Genomic DNA, 18077 nt, shown 5'->3' on the forward strand with positions numbered 1-18077 from the left:
GATGCATTTCAAATTAAGGTCACTTGGGAGGTGAATATTTCATCAAACATCATCACGCGCGCGTGCCAAAATCAGTGAAAGATTTATTACACTTCACGGAGGTTAGCAGTAATCGATATTGGTAAGGCGCTTCAAGTCCTAATTAATCTTTTTATCACCCCCTAACCGGTGCCAAAATATTTATTTTCATTCATTTTCTCTTAAGATAAAACGAAAAACAAATAGCACCTACAAGGAAATACTGTCGGAGAGTAACTTTCACTGATTTTGAGCAATGATCACTCTTGTTTGCCATCCTGGTATATGGGCCTGTAGTCGTATCACGCTAGCTAGAATGCGCCTGCCATCCTAATCACCTCTTGTATTCTGCTTTGTGAATGCAAATGACTCGTAAAGCCGACTGCCCTTCAGTCCGCCCGATCATTAATACCGTGTTTGGTTATTTTTTCTGTTATCGCTCTTTGTTAATGAAAGGTCATTGGCAAGACCACCTCATACAATCATCAATACACTGTTAAAATGCAACGAAGCTTAAGTAAACAAAATAAACTAAGTCCAGTACTTGACTAAATTAGCCAAGACTGTACAGGAGGATTTTTTCCCCACTGTACTGAGTACACAGGATGGTCCTATTAATCTCTCACCGGCAGTTCAAACTAGTTTCATAATTGTATATTCATTGATCATTTATTCGCCCTCCACGTGTATATTACAAACTCACATGACCAGCTCCCCCAGTTGGCTTGATAGCTCAGTTGGTTGAGCACTGTACCGGCATTGTTCAAGCCTGAAGTTTTTCAAGCTTTCTTATCGCAACTGCATAGTTGGAGTAAATAACTGCGAGGAACTTTCTTTTATTTAATCTTTCACCCGCAGTTCAATTCAATATATATTCAAATTCAAACTAAGAGTTGCCAGCTACACAGAGCACATGGAGCACTAGAAAATCAAATAAAGAAATAGATTTAGCATAGTCGGGGCATAGCCGCCTCAGGATATTCAGTTTATGCGATCGGGTATCGCATATCGCCGCCTAAGGATATTCAGTTCATGCGATCGGGTATCGCATATCGTACGATAATGGGATACATATGAATTAGGTTGCAAGCATTGTAATGTTTCAAATTTGGTTGTGCCCTGACCTGTTCATGGCAATTAATGTGAATCAGTGTTTATCTGCGCTGACCAAATCATTTCAGCTTCAACACAGTGTAACAAATTAAAGAATACTTATTCATTATTTGCCAGTTACTCATTTGTTTCGTGTTGTTATGTCCGTCTGACGTCATTGGCTTACTAAGGAATACATCATGCGTGTGTATGACTAATGTGACGTTTCACTAAATTAATACTGTTGCAGTAGAAATTAGCGATTTTTTTAACAATCAGTTAACTTTGTTAACTTTTTGTTGTTGTTGTTGTTGTTGTTGTATACATAAGTTTGTAGATTGGTCTGGATCTTGTTCTATTTTTCATTTGGCACGATGCTCCTTGCCTCGGGCCACGAAAATCATGCATGACTGAAATCGTTTCAAATTAAATCCATTATACACGCATGTAAATATGTCTTTTAAAATTTCCGCGCCGGAAACAATAGACATCTTAAAAACAAATTGCCAAATTGGAAGTGAATAGCAAAAAAACAAGCCCGGGCCAATATCCAGATTTTCGTGAGTGATATTTCACAATGATTTCGTCACCTCGTCCTTACTGCAGTTTATGCTCACGTCTACGCTACACCCTCCTCCGCGCCCCACTCAGCAGCTCTTAAGTCTCACGTATTACCACTGGCATACGGCTTAGCCTTCACTCGCATGACCCCATTCCTGCAATTCATTTTCCCCAGGTTCATTTGTTCCCTCTGGGACCGCTAGACTCCAAACTTTCTCTAAGCTGTCTTTCTCCCGAATGGAGACATCTATACTAGGTCACTAGACCGCGTTAGTGTCTCATCAGTTAATTGATTTGTCACCAGTAAACCCCAGCGCGTTTGCCTTCGTATTCAAGTGGCACTCGTCTAAGCTGGAATCTTAAGATGATCGGTCACACCTGTTCCCACAATTCCCCTTGCCTTTGAGCTATCTTCAGAGACGAGTTCGTTTCCATCACCTGAAGACCCAACTTTTTTCCAACAGGGCATTTCCAAACTTGCCTGACGCTTTTCTGAGGTGTTTTCGTGTTGTTGTTGTTGTTGTTGTTGTTGTTGTTGTTTTTATTTTTTTTTTTTATTAAGATATCAATAAGCCTTAAAGCCTCAAAGCAAAATCACTTCGATAATGACGTGACGTTTTTGAACGCTTTTGAACTAAAGTGACAGCGGCTCATTGCAAAATTGCAAGATTATTTGGAAGGTGTAAGAAAAGCTTTCTCGACTCAGGGGTGTTGAGTAAGGAAAACTTTTACGGGGATTACCAACTTTACTCTACTTCCTTCATAGCCAAGTTTTCGTTATGTCAGAATCGCTTCTAAACCCTCCAAGGTAAGCATCGCCCCTGGACTCAGTTGTCAATCGTCGCCAAACCCACGCAGATTTCAATGTTACCTGTTGGAGGGTCGAGAGTACTAAGGTATCGAGGATAATTGTAGAATCGTACCCAATAATGCGGGGTGGGTGTCATTGGAGGTCTTTACATGTTTCGATCTCCACGATAAACGTTCTCTCTTGTTTGTGCCGAGAGAAAGGAATGGCTGATAATGTTATTAAGATGAACATTATCAAGAAAATCCTTGATGTAATCGACATCAACCTAAAAGATGCCAGGAAATCTACGAGTTCAAGACTTCTACCAGAGTTGTGAATGAAAACAGTAATTTTATGGCGTTATAGGACGAAAACAAGCTTCGCACCAAAACGAGGCTGCGCTTCGTGCACAGCTAAGAAAATGTGTCCCACATGGAAGGAAAAGACGCTATCAGGTTTTTAAGAGCTCCCTCGTGCGGGTGGGACTCTGCAGAGCCTCTGCGCCCAGTAACTCCACCCCAATGACGGGGGGTAGGGGGCAGCACAGACGGGGGAGCATTTTTGTCAAATTATTTTTCTTTTTTTTTTATTGTTATATTAACATGTTAAAAGCGCGTTTTAACTCGTATCTACCTCAAATGGACGTATCTGGCACTGTAAATTCGATGTAAATGTTTAGAAAGCTTTGTTCTTGTCCTCCTTTAAGGGGGCAATACACCTAAATTTGAGTGAAATTTGAAGAACTTTTAAGAAGGGATAGGGAAAAGAAAATGATTTTTGGAACACTAACAAGACAGTTGATACCCACGCAAGAGCACCCCAGGGTCCGGTCGTTCAAAAGCCGATTACGGCTAATCTACGATTAAAAGTTAATCGAAGTTTTCATTTCGCTCGTTAAAAATGGTTTTTAAGTCTAATTTCAAGCTCAAGGTAAAAAAAAAGTCTAAGTCAAAACTGAGGGCCAAACATCTTTTTGAAGAAACGTTATTGATTAGTAATTAAACTCGAACCAAAGTTCACGTTAATCCAGGTTTAGCTTAATTTAATCGGGCTTTAAACAACTGGGCCCAGGTTGCTAGTCCGTCTATTAATTATTAACTACAAATTCCAATTTTAAAACTTCACTAAATCTTCAATATTTCTTATTTCTCTTAATATTACCAATCTTTCTAGAAAAACTACTCCTCCCAAATATACCCCCAAATCACCTTAAAATTCAGTTAATATCCCACAACACAGATTCACGGTATGTTGAGAGGGTTTTTTGGATTGCTTGAAACGGAAGCGAGATATTTTCATTAAAATAGCCATGTCACGTGACGGGAAAAATGGCGTTCAGGTGTAACTCCCCCTTAGTGTAGATGACCAAACGTAACATTTCAACAGCTTTATTTACACGTTTATTACATGACATAACCAAAGTAGGCCACGAACGGTTTCTGTTTTATCTCGGGGCCATAGTCAAGAGTAAGACAGCGCCCCGATTATTTCGCTTCTCCCAACTCGAACAGCTCTTAGAGAAAAGAGTAACTGCTTGTAGCCTTTAACAAAGAAACAGCGCGTCCAAAAGTCTTTCTGTTTCCGGACGCCTGAACGCACATAAGTAACAGAGTGCCTCAATTATTCTTATTGCGGCATTGGGAAAACAAGTTGTTTTTTAAATTATATAGTAAGAACTATGTCTTTTTTGTTCTTTTTTTGGGCGGCCCCTAAGTTAATTAGCACTCAGCAACGAGTTTTACAGAACAAATTATAGCAACGGCACAGCCTAGTAGCAGAAGGCATGTTGCGCTTTTTTTTCTTTGTCTGCAAAATCCGTTTAAGTCACAAGCAGCCCGAGGTCAGTTATTTGAACAGAAGATCGAGTGTATATAAATGCACAAATTACTACTGATAAGGACATATTTCCTTCTCCTTTCCTGTGCAGTACTATTGCGTACTAAGCTCTCTAATATAGAGTTCGTCGTTCACCGAAACGTCTACATCAGTAGAAATACTGAAAATGATCTCATCTTGTTGTAAATAATATGGACCTTCAGATTTGACTTCGAGTACGAGATTGTGTACGACTTTTCAAATCTAGTTTGCGTAGGTTAGATAACCACTTGTCACATCAATCTTGTTTCTTGGGCTGTAAACAACGGGAGGGAGCGAGAGGTCTGGGGATGACTGATTTGTACTCAATCTCGTGCTCGTACTCTGAACGTCCCTAATAACCCTAGCCTGCGAATACAGCCTCCTCTCATCGCTCCCGGCCTATATAATAACCCGAGAGAGACTCGGAAAATGAAAATGAAATCGTTTCATATACCATTAACTTGTTCAATAACAAGCTCTGTAAAAATTGTTTCAGTACATCCGATTGTTAAACTGTACAATAATCCCCTGTAGATGAGATATAAAGTAATCTTACTATAATAACTATAAAAATCAACTCTTATTACGGTGCCAAATAACTTTTCACAATATATTTTGAAATTATACAAAAAGGTTGACGAGTATATGTACAGAAATTTCTTTAAAAGTTTTTGGTGTCATTTATCTTGAGGTGTACGAGTGTGGGCACAAAACAAAAAAAATTAAAAACAACAACAACAACAAACGAAGAGAAATACTATAAGTCAAGCTTATGATGGCTGATCTCGGTCTTTTTGTCCACACAAAAGCAAATTTTCACTCGACTTTTCAGGTGTGAGTTGAACAGTACATTAATAAACTTGGTGCTTTTGCTACAGGGGCAAAAAGAAATGTTTTCGAAATAGCACATAACACATTTTAAAGTGTTTGTGAAGAGATAAGAACTCTTATCTGAAACCATTTCAAGCTGGCTTCCGATGCGAGTTTTCTTACCAGAACAAAACAGAAACCAAACGCTGGAACAACAACAGCTCCATTACAAAGCACATTAGCTTCTTGAAGCAGTCACTATTTTCAATTTATTTTTGAAGTAAAATTTCATTTTGTTTCTTACTATTATAGATCACAGGCTGGCTCCATAACTAATACCAACCTGACACCAAGTGACCGACACTGATCCTGCTGTAATCCTGTTAATTACTTATTCTCTGCGCATGCTCTGACCATAACTCTCAGCAACTAGTTCCTACTTGGAGAATCACTACCATGATCAGGTTATGAGAATACAAGAACTGATCACCAAGATCTCCGATGTTTGAAGAAATACTCCCAGTTAGTACTCAGTATACGAAAACTGCGAAACCAGAAACGGATACTAGTGGTAAACAGCTGCCATCTTCAAGTGGATGAGAGAAACGGGTTTTTCCAGTACTGCTCCGAGGCGGCGAAAATATTTCTAATTGCTTTGCTTAGCCAGTTTGTTTGTCGTTATTGTTTTCGTATATTCAGCTGCTGAACACTTTCTACAAAAAGTCAACTTTATAAAGTCTATTTTTTCTTGTCTACGTTTGTCCATGAAAAGTTCCAAACACATATTACCCGCACATACAATTTTTCAATTTTATAACACTGGTTAGTGGTTTACTATTACTTAAAAAATACTCGAGTTCAAATATCGCAGAAAGTGTAGAACATGCTTTTGTGGCAGCAATCAAAGGAATTTCAAAAGAAACGGACGATACGGAGAACAAGAGGGTAAAAATGCAGAGTTAGTGAAAACTTGCACGGTCAAAGATATTTTAAGATCTAACTACTTTGTCTACTTTACCAGTTTAATACTTAAATCAGTTAATGAGACTCTGACTTTAAAACATTTCGAAAAATATGACAATTCATATGAAAGCTAAGTTAAGTAAGTTAAATTAAGCTATTGAGCAGTGGTCGTTCGATTATTCTGACACTGTTTGTTATACTGTACAAAGTTATTCTATCTTTTGAGTTCGTGGACGACCGCTTTCCTATGGTTTTTCCTTTCAATTCTTTTCTATATTGTGTTCGGGCACTCTTAAGGGAAACTAAGTCTGACTATTGACTACAATAATGTCAGTACACTACATCAAGCATTAAACTGTCTAATCACATGTTCAATTGGAGCCCTACAGATTGGACATGGGTCCCCCCTTTGCTTTAGCACCTGTGCACAGGGCCAGCAACAGCAACAGTGTCCTGTGTCACCGTGGATAACCGTGGCATTTTTGGGCTGCTCCATGCAGATAATACATTTTGAATTGTCATCTGTGTCTTCTGGAAAAGCCACAGCATTGCCCTTCTCTGTTGTGAAGGATCGCTGATTATCATCCTCTGAAGAGGGTGACAAACGATTTCTTGTAACCCAAGGGTTTTCTTCTGGTCGGCGATTGAAGTTGAATCCAAAGGCTGTAAAGAACAAGGAATCATCACTGTGATTGTAGTATCACAAGGTCAGCATAAACGCTTATACAGCTTGGATAATCTGTGGTTAATTTAGCCGGAATTCTCGTCTTATTTGACTCCTCTGTGCCCTTTGGATTTGACTGCAGTCTCATACTTTCTGCTTCCCTGCGCGCGTCGCGTCTCCTCGCGCGAGGCAATTTTCGCGCTCGCTCGCGTGGTTAGCTGGTTTCACTATGCCTAGGAAAAATAGACTGCTCATAATCTACCAAATAACAGGCAGGTTTTTGTTGAGTACATTGAGCGGTTTTCGGCTCTATGTTCAGTTGATTGGCATGGTCACGTGAATACCACCAGAGAAGGGTCTGAAGGTTCGTCGAATAAGCCTGTGCACGTGATTTCAAGCTGACCAGAAAAAAAATCAGCAGTCGAACAAAAGTAATCAAGTAGCATTTAGGGTAAAGTAATTTTAGATTACATTAGTTCAGAAACCGAATTAATTCGCCATACTGAATTTAGCAAAAGAGCTCCGCGCCAAACTCGAAGGAATATTGATGTTTGAAGATTATGATTTTTAAAAAAGGAAATATAGTCGAACTTCCTTTCTTCGAGATTAAATGAGATCTCTATCAGTCGTAACACCACAAAGGAAAATATCACATAAACGGATTGCTTTTGGGTTGTGCACCATAGTTATAATAAATTGATTGTTATTAGCATGAGTGATGCCAACATCGTATCGCTCAAGCACTGCCTAAAATGAAGGTCACAGAATACAATCTAAGACACAAATCTAAGTCACCGGCCGAAATAGAACGCAGATCACGTGAAGTGTTCCTATTTTAATCGCCTAATTTTTAAATATGACCTAAATTTGTGATTTTATATTTTTGAATATGATTTTGCGCTGTAGTTTTCAAACTGGAAGTTTTGTGACATAAGATATGTAGTTTTAAGACATATTTTTTATTATTATTCAGGAGCGGCTGTGTGCGTGCCTTCACGAGCCCATATTCCAAAACACGGTCGTGTAGGGTTGCCCAGTTTCCTGGGCTTGAAAGAACTACTGCAATCAATATTATATGATGTCTAGCAACAAATATTGATTAAAAAAAATAACATTCAGCCGTCACTATTTTTAAGTATTTTAATTTCACTGCCACAATTTGTCTCCATCAAGCCATGTAAGAAGCATAATTTAAGTAAATCCGTTAGAAATGAATGCCAACTGAAGGTCTAGAATCACAGCAACAATGAATCTCAGCCTCAGATTCTTTAACAGCAAACTTTCTATATATATTTTTAAATTTAAGAGACACATAAAAGCGTTGATAACTCCCCAACCCACCCCCAACATTTTGCTACATTGTGTTGTTCCAGAATACATTCATCCTCCATCCTCCCCCCCCCCCCCCCCCCCCCTTGTACCCCATTTGAGAAGCTTCTATCCTTTGGAATTCTAATCTCCTCCTCGGGGTCATTAATGTGAGCATTTTTTTTTCTGAAATTACCCATTTTGCTGTTATAGTTTATAAATCAGGGCCGGGTTGTTCGAAAGCCGATTAATGCTAATCTATGATTAAGAGTTAACCGAGGTTTTTATCTAGCTTGTTCAAAATGGTTTAAAGGCTAATTTCAAGCTAAAGGTAAAGAAAAGTCTCAGTCAAGACTGAGGGCCAAAAATCTTTTGGAAGAATCATTATTGATTAGTAATTAAACTCAAATCAAAGTCATGTTAATCCAGGATTAGCTTAATCGGGCTTTGAACAACTAGGCCCAGCACTGCACACTAGTTTCAAAGTACATTGTTCATACCTCCTTGGCTTTGGAAACCCCTGGTTACACTGAATTGATCTGCTGGTGGGCCAGTCTGATCTGTAGCTGATTTGAGAAACAGACAAACAGAATATAACAACTACAAGACTACAAGCAACAATAAGCCATGACTCATTAAACACATTAACTAACTGAAAGGGCCTAAACCTCTCATCCAACTCACATTCCAACCCCAACTTTTCAGAAAGGTACTTCTAAGCGTGTATCACTGAGCAAATCATGCTAATAAATGCGAAACTTTAATGTAATATATCAAACACGAGAAGGTGTGTTTCATCAGATATCCAAACACTGAGTAGCCTCCCACGCAGAGGTTCTTAGGGGTTCGTCACGCGTTCCTGCCCCACGAACGTCTGCTGAAACGAACAGCCACTTCCGTTCGTCGGCAAATTGCCTTTGTCTAAACAGACCAATCAGGATAGACTCCTTTTGACAAGTAAAGCCAATCACATACTGCGAAACAACGAAAATTATCACCCGTGGAGATAATTTCGCTTCCGATGCGATTGAAATTTTTCTTTCCATAACACCGTGCATTTTCTTCAGTGATTTCACTGAGAGAAGCGGCAAGAATTCCAAGATTTGCCAATTTGTCTACCTGGTCTTTCATAAGATTTACAAGCGGCGAAACCACAACAACAATCAGTGACCAGCAGCTTCAAGAATTGAATTGTAAACAAACGATAGAGCTTGATAAATAAGTGACTTTCCATAACCAGTTGGAAGGTTTACGAACACATCCGTTTTCTTCTGCGCAAATTGCACTATGACTTCTCTTTGATACGCATTCAACTCCCTTATACCAAACGTTTGGTACACATGACCAAAAACCACATTTAAGTCCGCCATCCTGTCTAGGGTAATATTTTTAATATCAAACACGAGTTTACCCAAAGTTGGGAAACGGCTCCTGATTGGTCCGCAGTCGACGAACGGAAGTGGCTGTTCGTTTCAGCAGACGTTCGTGGGGCAGGAACGCGTGACGAACCCCTAAGAACGTCTGCGTGGGAGGCTAAACACTGAGAAGTAGGTTAAAAAAAAGAGGTGCAGCCGAGTTTTTTTTTCAAATGACTTCAAGGTGTTTGGATATCTGATGAAACACACTTTCAAGTGGTTGATATGGCTTCTCAAACGATCAATAATTCTTGGAGAAATTCCAGGCTAAAGTTGGCAAAGTTTTATGGTAATTAGGAACACATATCCAACCCACAGTCACAGTAGTGATTTTCTTTGTTTTCTCTTGATGAATTATTAATGAGTCTGAGAATAACTTTTTAAACTACAGTCAAATCTCACTACAACAGACATCATCATGAGCAAGAATTGAGCTACTTTTAGTACTTAATTCTTTTTGTGAGACTTCAACTCTTGTTGATAATGACGAGGCGTCTGTGAGAGTGATCAGGACTCTGCAAGGCAGGTGTTGAACACACACGTATATCACACCAGCACACCTTGCTGAAAAGCAAATGAATGTTTACTTGTTATATGATAAAGACTTACGTTCAATACTGCCTGCAGCACAGGTCTGGCACAGATCATATTCACATGGTTGGCAATGCCAAGAGTAATTATCTAATGTTGGATTGTTGTGAGCTGAGCCACAGTTGTCGCACTGCCATCCTCCATGAAACTGAGCATACACATTATGTGAGTTTGCCTTGTATAATGGATGCAAATGTAGTGGAGTTGTCAACGGCAAATAACATTGCGTACAGACATCAAAATCACTACACTCCAAGCAATGGTAGGCTAACCTAAACGAAATCACATACCAGTCAAATTATTAGCAGCAATATCTGGGCTACCACATAATAAAAAAAATATTTTTGTAACGAAATTATTTACACTTGAAATAAAAGTTTTTTTTTGTAACTGTTAATGTAATTTGTGATAAAAAATAAGCATAAATTACTATTTTACCTGCAAGTATCGGAGGGCTGGAGACAGGTGCTAGGCGCAGAGTATTGTTTTTTTTTTAAATTGTGGCCATTGGGAGGGTGAGACAATCTACTTTTTTGGCCAGCTTTTGCCATGTTAAGTTGTTAGATTTTGTTTTCGTTTAAATTTTTGCATGTTCTCATGTGGAAACCAGGTTTACTTTTGTATGTAGTCATATCCTTTTACTTGTCAGTGTGCAATTACCATGTTTTACATAGGATACCCTGGAATTCCAAGGGTGGCACCACTGCCTTGGTCGGGGGTACACGTTCCCCATTTTTTTCCACCTGCTGGTTTTTAAGGGTTTTTGTGTAGGCGGCTTTGGTGCACTTACTTTTCCTTAATCATAATTGACTTTTATAAGCATATTAAAGCTAAATAAATGGCAAATTGGTGGCTTGGCTGGCCAATGTGACCAGATCTCATCATTTTGTGTGCCCCGTTGAGCAATGGAGGCAAAATTTGAATTTTACCATAGTCTTTTTATTAGTTGTCATAGAATTGGCCAAATTCATTTTTTGACATTAGTACAAAAAAGGATAAGGAATTTGAAAATAAAACAACAAAATCTCCACTTACTTTTCCCATGGCCTACTCTGCCTGCTACAAATGTCACAGACCCAGTTGCCCCTGGACTGGGTATAGAGAAGTGAAGTGTCCACTAGTTGTAACTCATGAATGTGAATAGGGTGCTGCCGTGGCTCAAAACAGCTGCGACAAATGTCAAATTCAATGCAGGTGGGGCAATGATAAGAAAACGTTTCTCTTAGTTCAGTACTTGTCTTTTTGCAGACTTCACATTTCCAGTGCCCACTCTGATTTTGATTTAACAGCCTGCTAGTTTCGACGTAAAACAGTGGATGTTGATGTGCTAAAGTGTTTTGTTGTACATTTGCCTGCACACATGAATAGCACAAATCAAAGGAGCATGGTGTGCAGTGATAGGGATATTGAGTTGCATTACACGCTCTGTCACAATGGTCACATTTCCAGTGTCCTGAATAAGCACTGTAAACTTCCAAAGGATTCACCTGGTGTAACTCATGTTCATGGAGTAAAGTATGCATCTTTCCAACAATTTTGTTTTCAACCAGTTAACAATATTATTCTTTGGGAACATTTGCGCAAATCTTCCAATAATTATTAGATCTGTAGGCACAAAGAAACAAACATTGTAACTACTTACGTAAATTAAGATTACTGAAGCAAATTAATTACTCTTAATAATAAATAATAATAAATAAGATATTTTAACAGGGAGCCCACGTCACAAAATGTGGTTTTCAGTGAGGCCCTGCATAAACCTAACGTAAGAATACAAAAAAAATTACAAATATAGCTATCTAAAAAATAAAAAGTAAAAAGGATAAGATTGATAAAAGAGTCTACATGTTTCTAATGAGACGTCTAAAAACTAAAAAATTGGAAATGTTCCTAATGCCATCTGGGAGAGCGTTCCAGTCATCTACCGCATGACAAATAATGGGCATTAAGAATCTAAATGAGCATGACATGGCAAGTTGAGTCTTTTAAAAACAGACTTAAAACCTTTTTACTGGATTTTGAGTTTACATGAATGATCTTGAATTTAATTTCTTTTTGTAATCTAATCTTTTTTTTACATTATGATTCACTATTATAAGAGCATTGAGGTATTTATGTAATGTGCTAGAAACAAATTATTGTTCTTCTTCTTCTTATTGCTTTTATTACTATCATTATTATAAATGACTTATTCTTGTCCACCACTTCAGCCATGCTGCTTGAGAAAAGCATATTGGATTGAATGCAGACATTTCATTACACTTGTATAAGTTTTAATGATTGCAATCAGAACAAGTGCAGTGGCATTGATTGGTTAAAAAGCTAATTCAAAAGTTGCCTACTCTATATCCAAAACACCTTAAAGACAGTTAAGAGGAGATCGATCACTGCAGTTGTAAGTTGGCAGAAAAAAGATTTTAAGATTTACGCCCAGCAAATTGTTACTCAATCAACAGAATATGCTCAAAATTGGAAGCATTTCCTCTACTAGATAAAAAAAAAACGCTGTTTCTACTTCCACAGTAATTGATGGAAAATACACCAAATAGAAATCTAAGGTCTAAAAATTAAATGTACAGGACTGATGCACCAATCGCTTCTTACAGTCTTCACAACCAATAACATCACAGCTTACTGACCAACAACCAATAACATTGTTCCATGTAGTTTGCTGACTATTAAATCACTGAGGTCAACAACCAGAGACTTAGTACCAACTAATGTTGATCCTCAATAATTTCAGTCTTCACTCGCCATGATGATTTTCCCTCAGGTTGCTGAAATATCAGTGAATGTCACCTCAAACAGTCCTTCTCAGGACTACACTCACCTGGATGATTCTAATTTATCTACTGAAGAGGCTCACATTAGTAGCCGGCAGCCAGCTGGTGTGACTCCCACTACAATGAAGATAGCCAGCTACTTTGGGTTTAAAAGTGACCAAAATATGACAAGATGCATGGCATACTTTATTTTGTTGACCTTTGGCTACTCTCCTTGTGGAGTCAATTAACTTTTCCAAAGTTTAATGACAACTTGGAGTGTTATGTATTGAGTCATACATAAAAATTATGCACATGATGTGTGCTACAATAACTATACCTAAAGTTACTTTCTGGTGCATTAGTTATTTTCTGAGGCATGGGCATGCATTTATTTCTAGATACTCATTTAGTTATTGTCCTTCATCTACTAACTAAGCTAACTCACCCAGCATAACTCTGTTACAAAATTTACATGACTGTCACATGTAAATCTCATAATTTTCCCAAATCAAAATCTTTCACATTCACTTTCATGTAATTGCACAGAACCCTTTTAATTGCTGTTTGTTTTCTAATATATTACCAAAGGAATATTACCTTTATATTAGTACATCCAATTTTTAGCTCATATTGGCCAGTAGCCAATTTTGCAAAATATGTAACAAGCTGTAGATTTCCCCTATGGTTTGTTCAAAGGACTTTTTACATGTAGTCTAAAATAGCAAACAGGGAAGGGGCAATTACTGCACTTATTATTTTGGCCAGCATCCTTTGGCAATTATAGACATTTTAAAACTACCTTATATATACATATATATTTCTGTAACAATAAAATCACTTTTTTAAATAATTTAGGCCAAATTTGTCAATTCAAATTTGATAACCAAAATAGGTCTTTTGCAGCAATTGTTCATGTGATCAACCGCCGTGAAACTTTAAGCTGAAGCTAAATGACTTCCACAAGTAGAAAGAGCACGTTTTCATTAGTGAAAACACAATTTTCAGAGTCATACATAGGTGAGATTTTGAAATTTGTGATGGTTTGGATATATACTTGCAAAATGGAGGGCAATGCTTCTTCTTCCCACACAAATCTTTCTAAGTTCAAACAGCAAGTAGAAAGCCCCCTTAAGGCCTGAAAATTTACATACTCTAGCTAATTTCCATATGCTCATTCCATCCCTGTCCAAAAACTCATTATAATTCATAAGCCCATAGACCTATCAAATGGTCGATAATACATCATGTGCAGTGACTTTATATCAATCAACCTCCTCCTTATTGGTATGCAGTGTTTTATCAGCCGATAAAACACTCCTCATTAGTATGCGGTGTTTTATCAGCCGATAAAACACTCCTCATTAATATGCAGTGTTTTTATAGCCGAGAAAACACTTCTCATTAGTATACAGCGTTTTTCTCGTATGCTAATTTCCAATGTTCACTAAAGCATAAATATATTGTTGACACATGCTTAATTCCAGGCCTGGAATGCTTTTGAAGCCGTTCAAAAAACTTGCAACCATGTTTTATCGGGTCTAAAACCAACCCGATAAAACACTCCTGCTCGATTTTTAAACATTACATAAAATCATTTCTTCAAAATGGATTGCTTGTATGTTTATGGAAAAGTAGTCAAGTGACCCACTGTTACAAAAGGCCTATAACATAACAGCTTAGGGATAGTAGGTTGTTGGTACAAGCATGTTACTACAAGGACAGTTGCAACTTTTCTTGTACAACAAAAATCACCCCTTTCAACAAGCTGTGGCCAACACTGTATGTTTCCTAAGAAATCCTGCAAATTTGCATCCTGTTTGACAAACATGTTTGAAATCTCTGTGATATTACGGCAATAAAATCATACTTAAATTGCCACTACTTTACACATGCGATTTAAAACTGTAACTTCAGCTAGAAAAAGCTTACATTAAAAAGTGCAACAAAAATTGGAAAAAAATTGCATGTACAAATACAGGCTTGACATTTTTAACCCAAAGCAAAAACAATCTTATCTAGACCAAGATAGAACTGATCATGTATGGACGTTATTACTTTTCTAAGCAGCTATACAATTCAAACTTAAGAAAACATTAATTCACAAAACGTAAGAGGTAGTCATTCCATAGAAAATGATGTGGTAAATCTGCAGATAAAATCAATATCATCATCAAAGTTGCTTCCAATTTCGCTTGCTAATGATGAAACAAAACTAAGCTTGGATTCTGTTGACTAACACGTATAAAAGTTATAAGTCATAACATTGCAGCACAAATGCTACAAAAGGAAAGATTTTATAAACACACACAATAGTATACTTGAACATTCTACTGTAGTTCACTTACAACAAGACATAAGACTTACATTTCTTTTCAAAGCTAACCTACTGATAAATTTGTTCTTCAGTTTGTAAGCTAATATAGTGAACTCAAAGAATTACGAATACCGTACATAAAATTAACCTTATTTCCCTGCCGATGTTTGCAAAAGCTTAAATTCCAACAATCAGTAATAAAAACATTTCGTAAATGGTTTATCGTTAATTTAACATAAGCTTGTACCATTAGCTTATGTAGAGTCTTCCACCGTACAAATTACATAAAATTTCAATCACTTGGTTGTATCCCACGAAAGTACATTTAGGATAAATTGATCGATCGTATTTAGCGTGTAAGAAGTTGCTTGAACAGCAAGAATATTGAATTCTGATAGGAAGCGATAACAACAACCTTCGGTTAAGCCGGTGAGTCCGCCATTTTGAAAGAGAAACGTTGCAAACAAGACCTTACCGTTTAGTTGAGGCGAAATATCGTGACGCTGCGGATACTTCATTCACACAAAATGAAAATGACTTCAACTATCGTGGAAGTTGAAAGTGGAGTACCTGGTAAACACAAAAATATAAAACACTATCCGCGTATCGTAAACGAACAAGTCGCCTGGGAAAAGTCCCAATGACGTCGGGGGAGGGGTAGGATGGGGGAAATACCGGGCTTCGGGCACCGGGGCACGTATCTCCATGAGAAAATTGCGGGGAAAATTGCCTTGTCCAAACTTTCTTGAAGTACACGGGATATGGTGTGATACTACGTATTCCTTTAGTTTTCCTTTTTTGGGGTTAAATTCTTCCTCTTCGTACGACGCATTTAGTACATGTAGTAACAAGTACAAGCGCGCGTGCTGGTCATCCGCTGTCAGCAGATACAAATCAGATCACGTCATTACAGCGTCATTACAATATTTAGTTTCTTTTTCGTCGCTTGCGAAAAGCTGGGAACGAGGAAGATGTACAGTGACGAAGCTAGCGTCCCTGGGGTTATATTTGACGGCAAGGACAAATGTTTTATCGATACAAAAAATAAAGAAATAGAACGCTCATTCAAATAGTCTTGCACTAAAGTTAATATGTTCCGGCTCAAACACGACTGACAACTCAATCATTTCAAATCATGTGTCTACTTTCATTTACAGTTTGTGGTTCAGCAAGATGGAGTGAATATTAGACAATTGGATAACCAGTGTCCATGGTTAACTTTGTATGAGAACGTGTCACTCAGGTCACAGAACTGTGTCCGTTGTCCGTATTGACAGATGTACGTATTAAGCGGGCCGAATATCAAGAGAACTATATGAGCTTTTAGTCCGACAAACCTGAGAACTGTCAATAACAAGCGGGTGTCCGTAAAACGGGTTTCCAGTGTAAAAACAGATTAATCCTTCCAAGGTTTGATACGTATATCCCCCACTAAAATTGGTGGTTCGTGTTTTCCCCAAGAATGGTTTTCATAACCGAAGCGAAACAAAAATAGAGCCTGATCACAGGCTAATTTAGTCAGTCTTCGGAAAACTGGGAGAAGAGGAACTATTATCGTCGGACTGGAACATGTAAACAAACTAAATCATCGCTGCAAGCGAAACAGTAGCAATCCTTTTATAAGAACTCGGGTAAAAGCTACTGATTAATACTTTTCATTTCGAATCTTCCCGCCTATTCTGAAAGAAGCATTCAGTACGATTCAGAAAGTAGGTTCGGATGCCCGATATAACTACTTCCGGTTCACTGCTATTGTGCAGGCTGTTGGATGTAGTATCAGTTTCCAGTTTAAATATTTTACGCCATCCAACTTATAAGATGCATAAAATAGAATCTCTACTTTTTTACCTTCATCCTTCCTGTCCTTTGTATAGAGTCCTCTTATGTTTACCGGATGCTCTGCTTCTCAGAAGTCCCCAATCTCGTACCCAGAGTCCTCAGGCTTTTTGGTCAGCGGATGGGCTCCACCCAGGAGAGTCGAAAAATTTAAATTTTTTGATTGGCTGTCCCGTAACAGTTTGCATTGTTTTACCGCAGAAATCCTGCGGTAATAAAATTCCAGTTCCCCAGAGTCTCTCCTGGCGACCAACCGCTAGCCAAAGAGCCTGAGGACTCTGGGTACGAGACTGAGTAGTCGCAGTCGGATCAGGTTGCAATACATTGTGGGTAAGACTTTATTTGAACTGGAGGCTTTCCATCAGGGCCACCAGGGGACTGAGTCGAGTTTCAAGTTTTATCCAACTTATACATTGACACCACCATATGAAAGGAGTGGTACTGTTTAGTTGAATAATACCCAAGTTATGGCCTTGAAACATGCCCCAAATCAATACAATTGTCTCTGATTTTGAGACGGCGTCCCCCAAAACCATATAAACTCTCAAAAGTTTTATTATTTCTGTGATATACTTAAAATTTTATAAACGTAGTAATTTTCAACTCAGTTTCTTTCAAAATGATAGCTATCCGTGACAGGATTTTACACTGGGTAACAAAAATGAGCAACTTTTTAAGAATTTGTATGGTTTTGGGGGACGCCGTCTAAAAATTAGCTATAGAGCAGTAGAGACTTATTTGCTAGCCTGTGTAACTTGGTTGTTATTTGACTAAACAACGCCAGACTTGGTCAAATGACTAATCTTAACGTGATCTTTTATATGGTAGTGCCAGTTTATAAATGAGATAAAATTTGCGACTCCACCCAGTCCCTTTCTCAACCTCAAAGTGGCCTATGGGATTCTTCGAATTTGTTGGTCAAAAACATGGAATTTTCGGGATCGATCACAGTCCCGTTCAAGCCTGAATTTTCAGGTTTTCTGTGTGGTCTTTTAGGCCGAAGGGTATATTCGTTGTTCAATGTTTATTGCCGGAGTGCCAGAAACTAATTCTTCGCGAGCGACCACAAGAGAATTGACTCGTTCCTCCCCAG

The 18077-nt window shown here is 38.2% G+C and overlaps 1 protein-coding gene across 2 annotated transcripts; it reads right to left on the reverse strand.

The window, feature by feature from the left end:
- Positions 1–3833: 3833 nt before the first annotated feature.
- LOC146489581 (uncharacterized) lies at positions 3834–17056 on the reverse strand. Of its 2 annotated transcripts, XM_085105089.1 has the most exons (6): positions 16997–17028; positions 15624–15718; positions 11105–11674; positions 10088–10341; positions 8564–8629; positions 3834–6754 (listed from the first exon to the last, which is right to left on the reverse strand). In XM_085105089.1, the coding sequence occupies exons 3-6, from the start codon at positions 11590–11592 to the stop codon at positions 6435–6437; spliced, it is 1128 nt and encodes a 375-aa protein (XP_084961215.1). In that variant the 5' UTR covers positions 11593–11674; positions 15624–15718; positions 16997–17028; the 3' UTR covers positions 3834–6434. The 2 variants fall into 2 exon arrangements, with proteins under 2 accessions (XP_084961215.1, XP_084961221.1); XM_085105095.1 differs by lacking the exon at positions 15624–15718 and having other exon boundaries at positions 16997–17056.
- Positions 17057–18077: the final 1021 nt, after the last annotated feature.

The sequence above is a fragment of the Pavona decussata genome, unplaced genomic scaffold (assembly GCF_977016875.1).
Source record: "Pavona decussata unplaced genomic scaffold, jaPavDecu1.1 SCAFFOLD_5, whole genome shotgun sequence".
Classification (NCBI taxonomy): Eukaryota; Metazoa; Cnidaria; class Anthozoa; order Scleractinia; family Agariciidae; genus Pavona; species Pavona decussata.

What these genes read in the sequence shown, in the direction of transcription:
- LOC146489581 (XM_085105095.1), bottom strand. Translation starts at nt 11,592, where the DNA reads ATGCATACTTTACTCCATGAACATGAGTTACACCAGGTGAATCCTTTG. An exon ending in CAGAGTAGGCCATGGGAAAA is followed by an intron (nt 10,342 to 11,104) that starts GTAAGTGGAGAT and finishes GATTTCGTTTAG; the next exon opens with GTTAGCCTACCATTGCTTGG. An exon ending in TGCTGCAGGCAGTATTGAAC is followed by an intron (nt 8,630 to 10,087) that starts GTAAGTCTTTAT and finishes TTCTCAAATCAG; the next exon opens with CTACAGATCAGACTGGCCCA.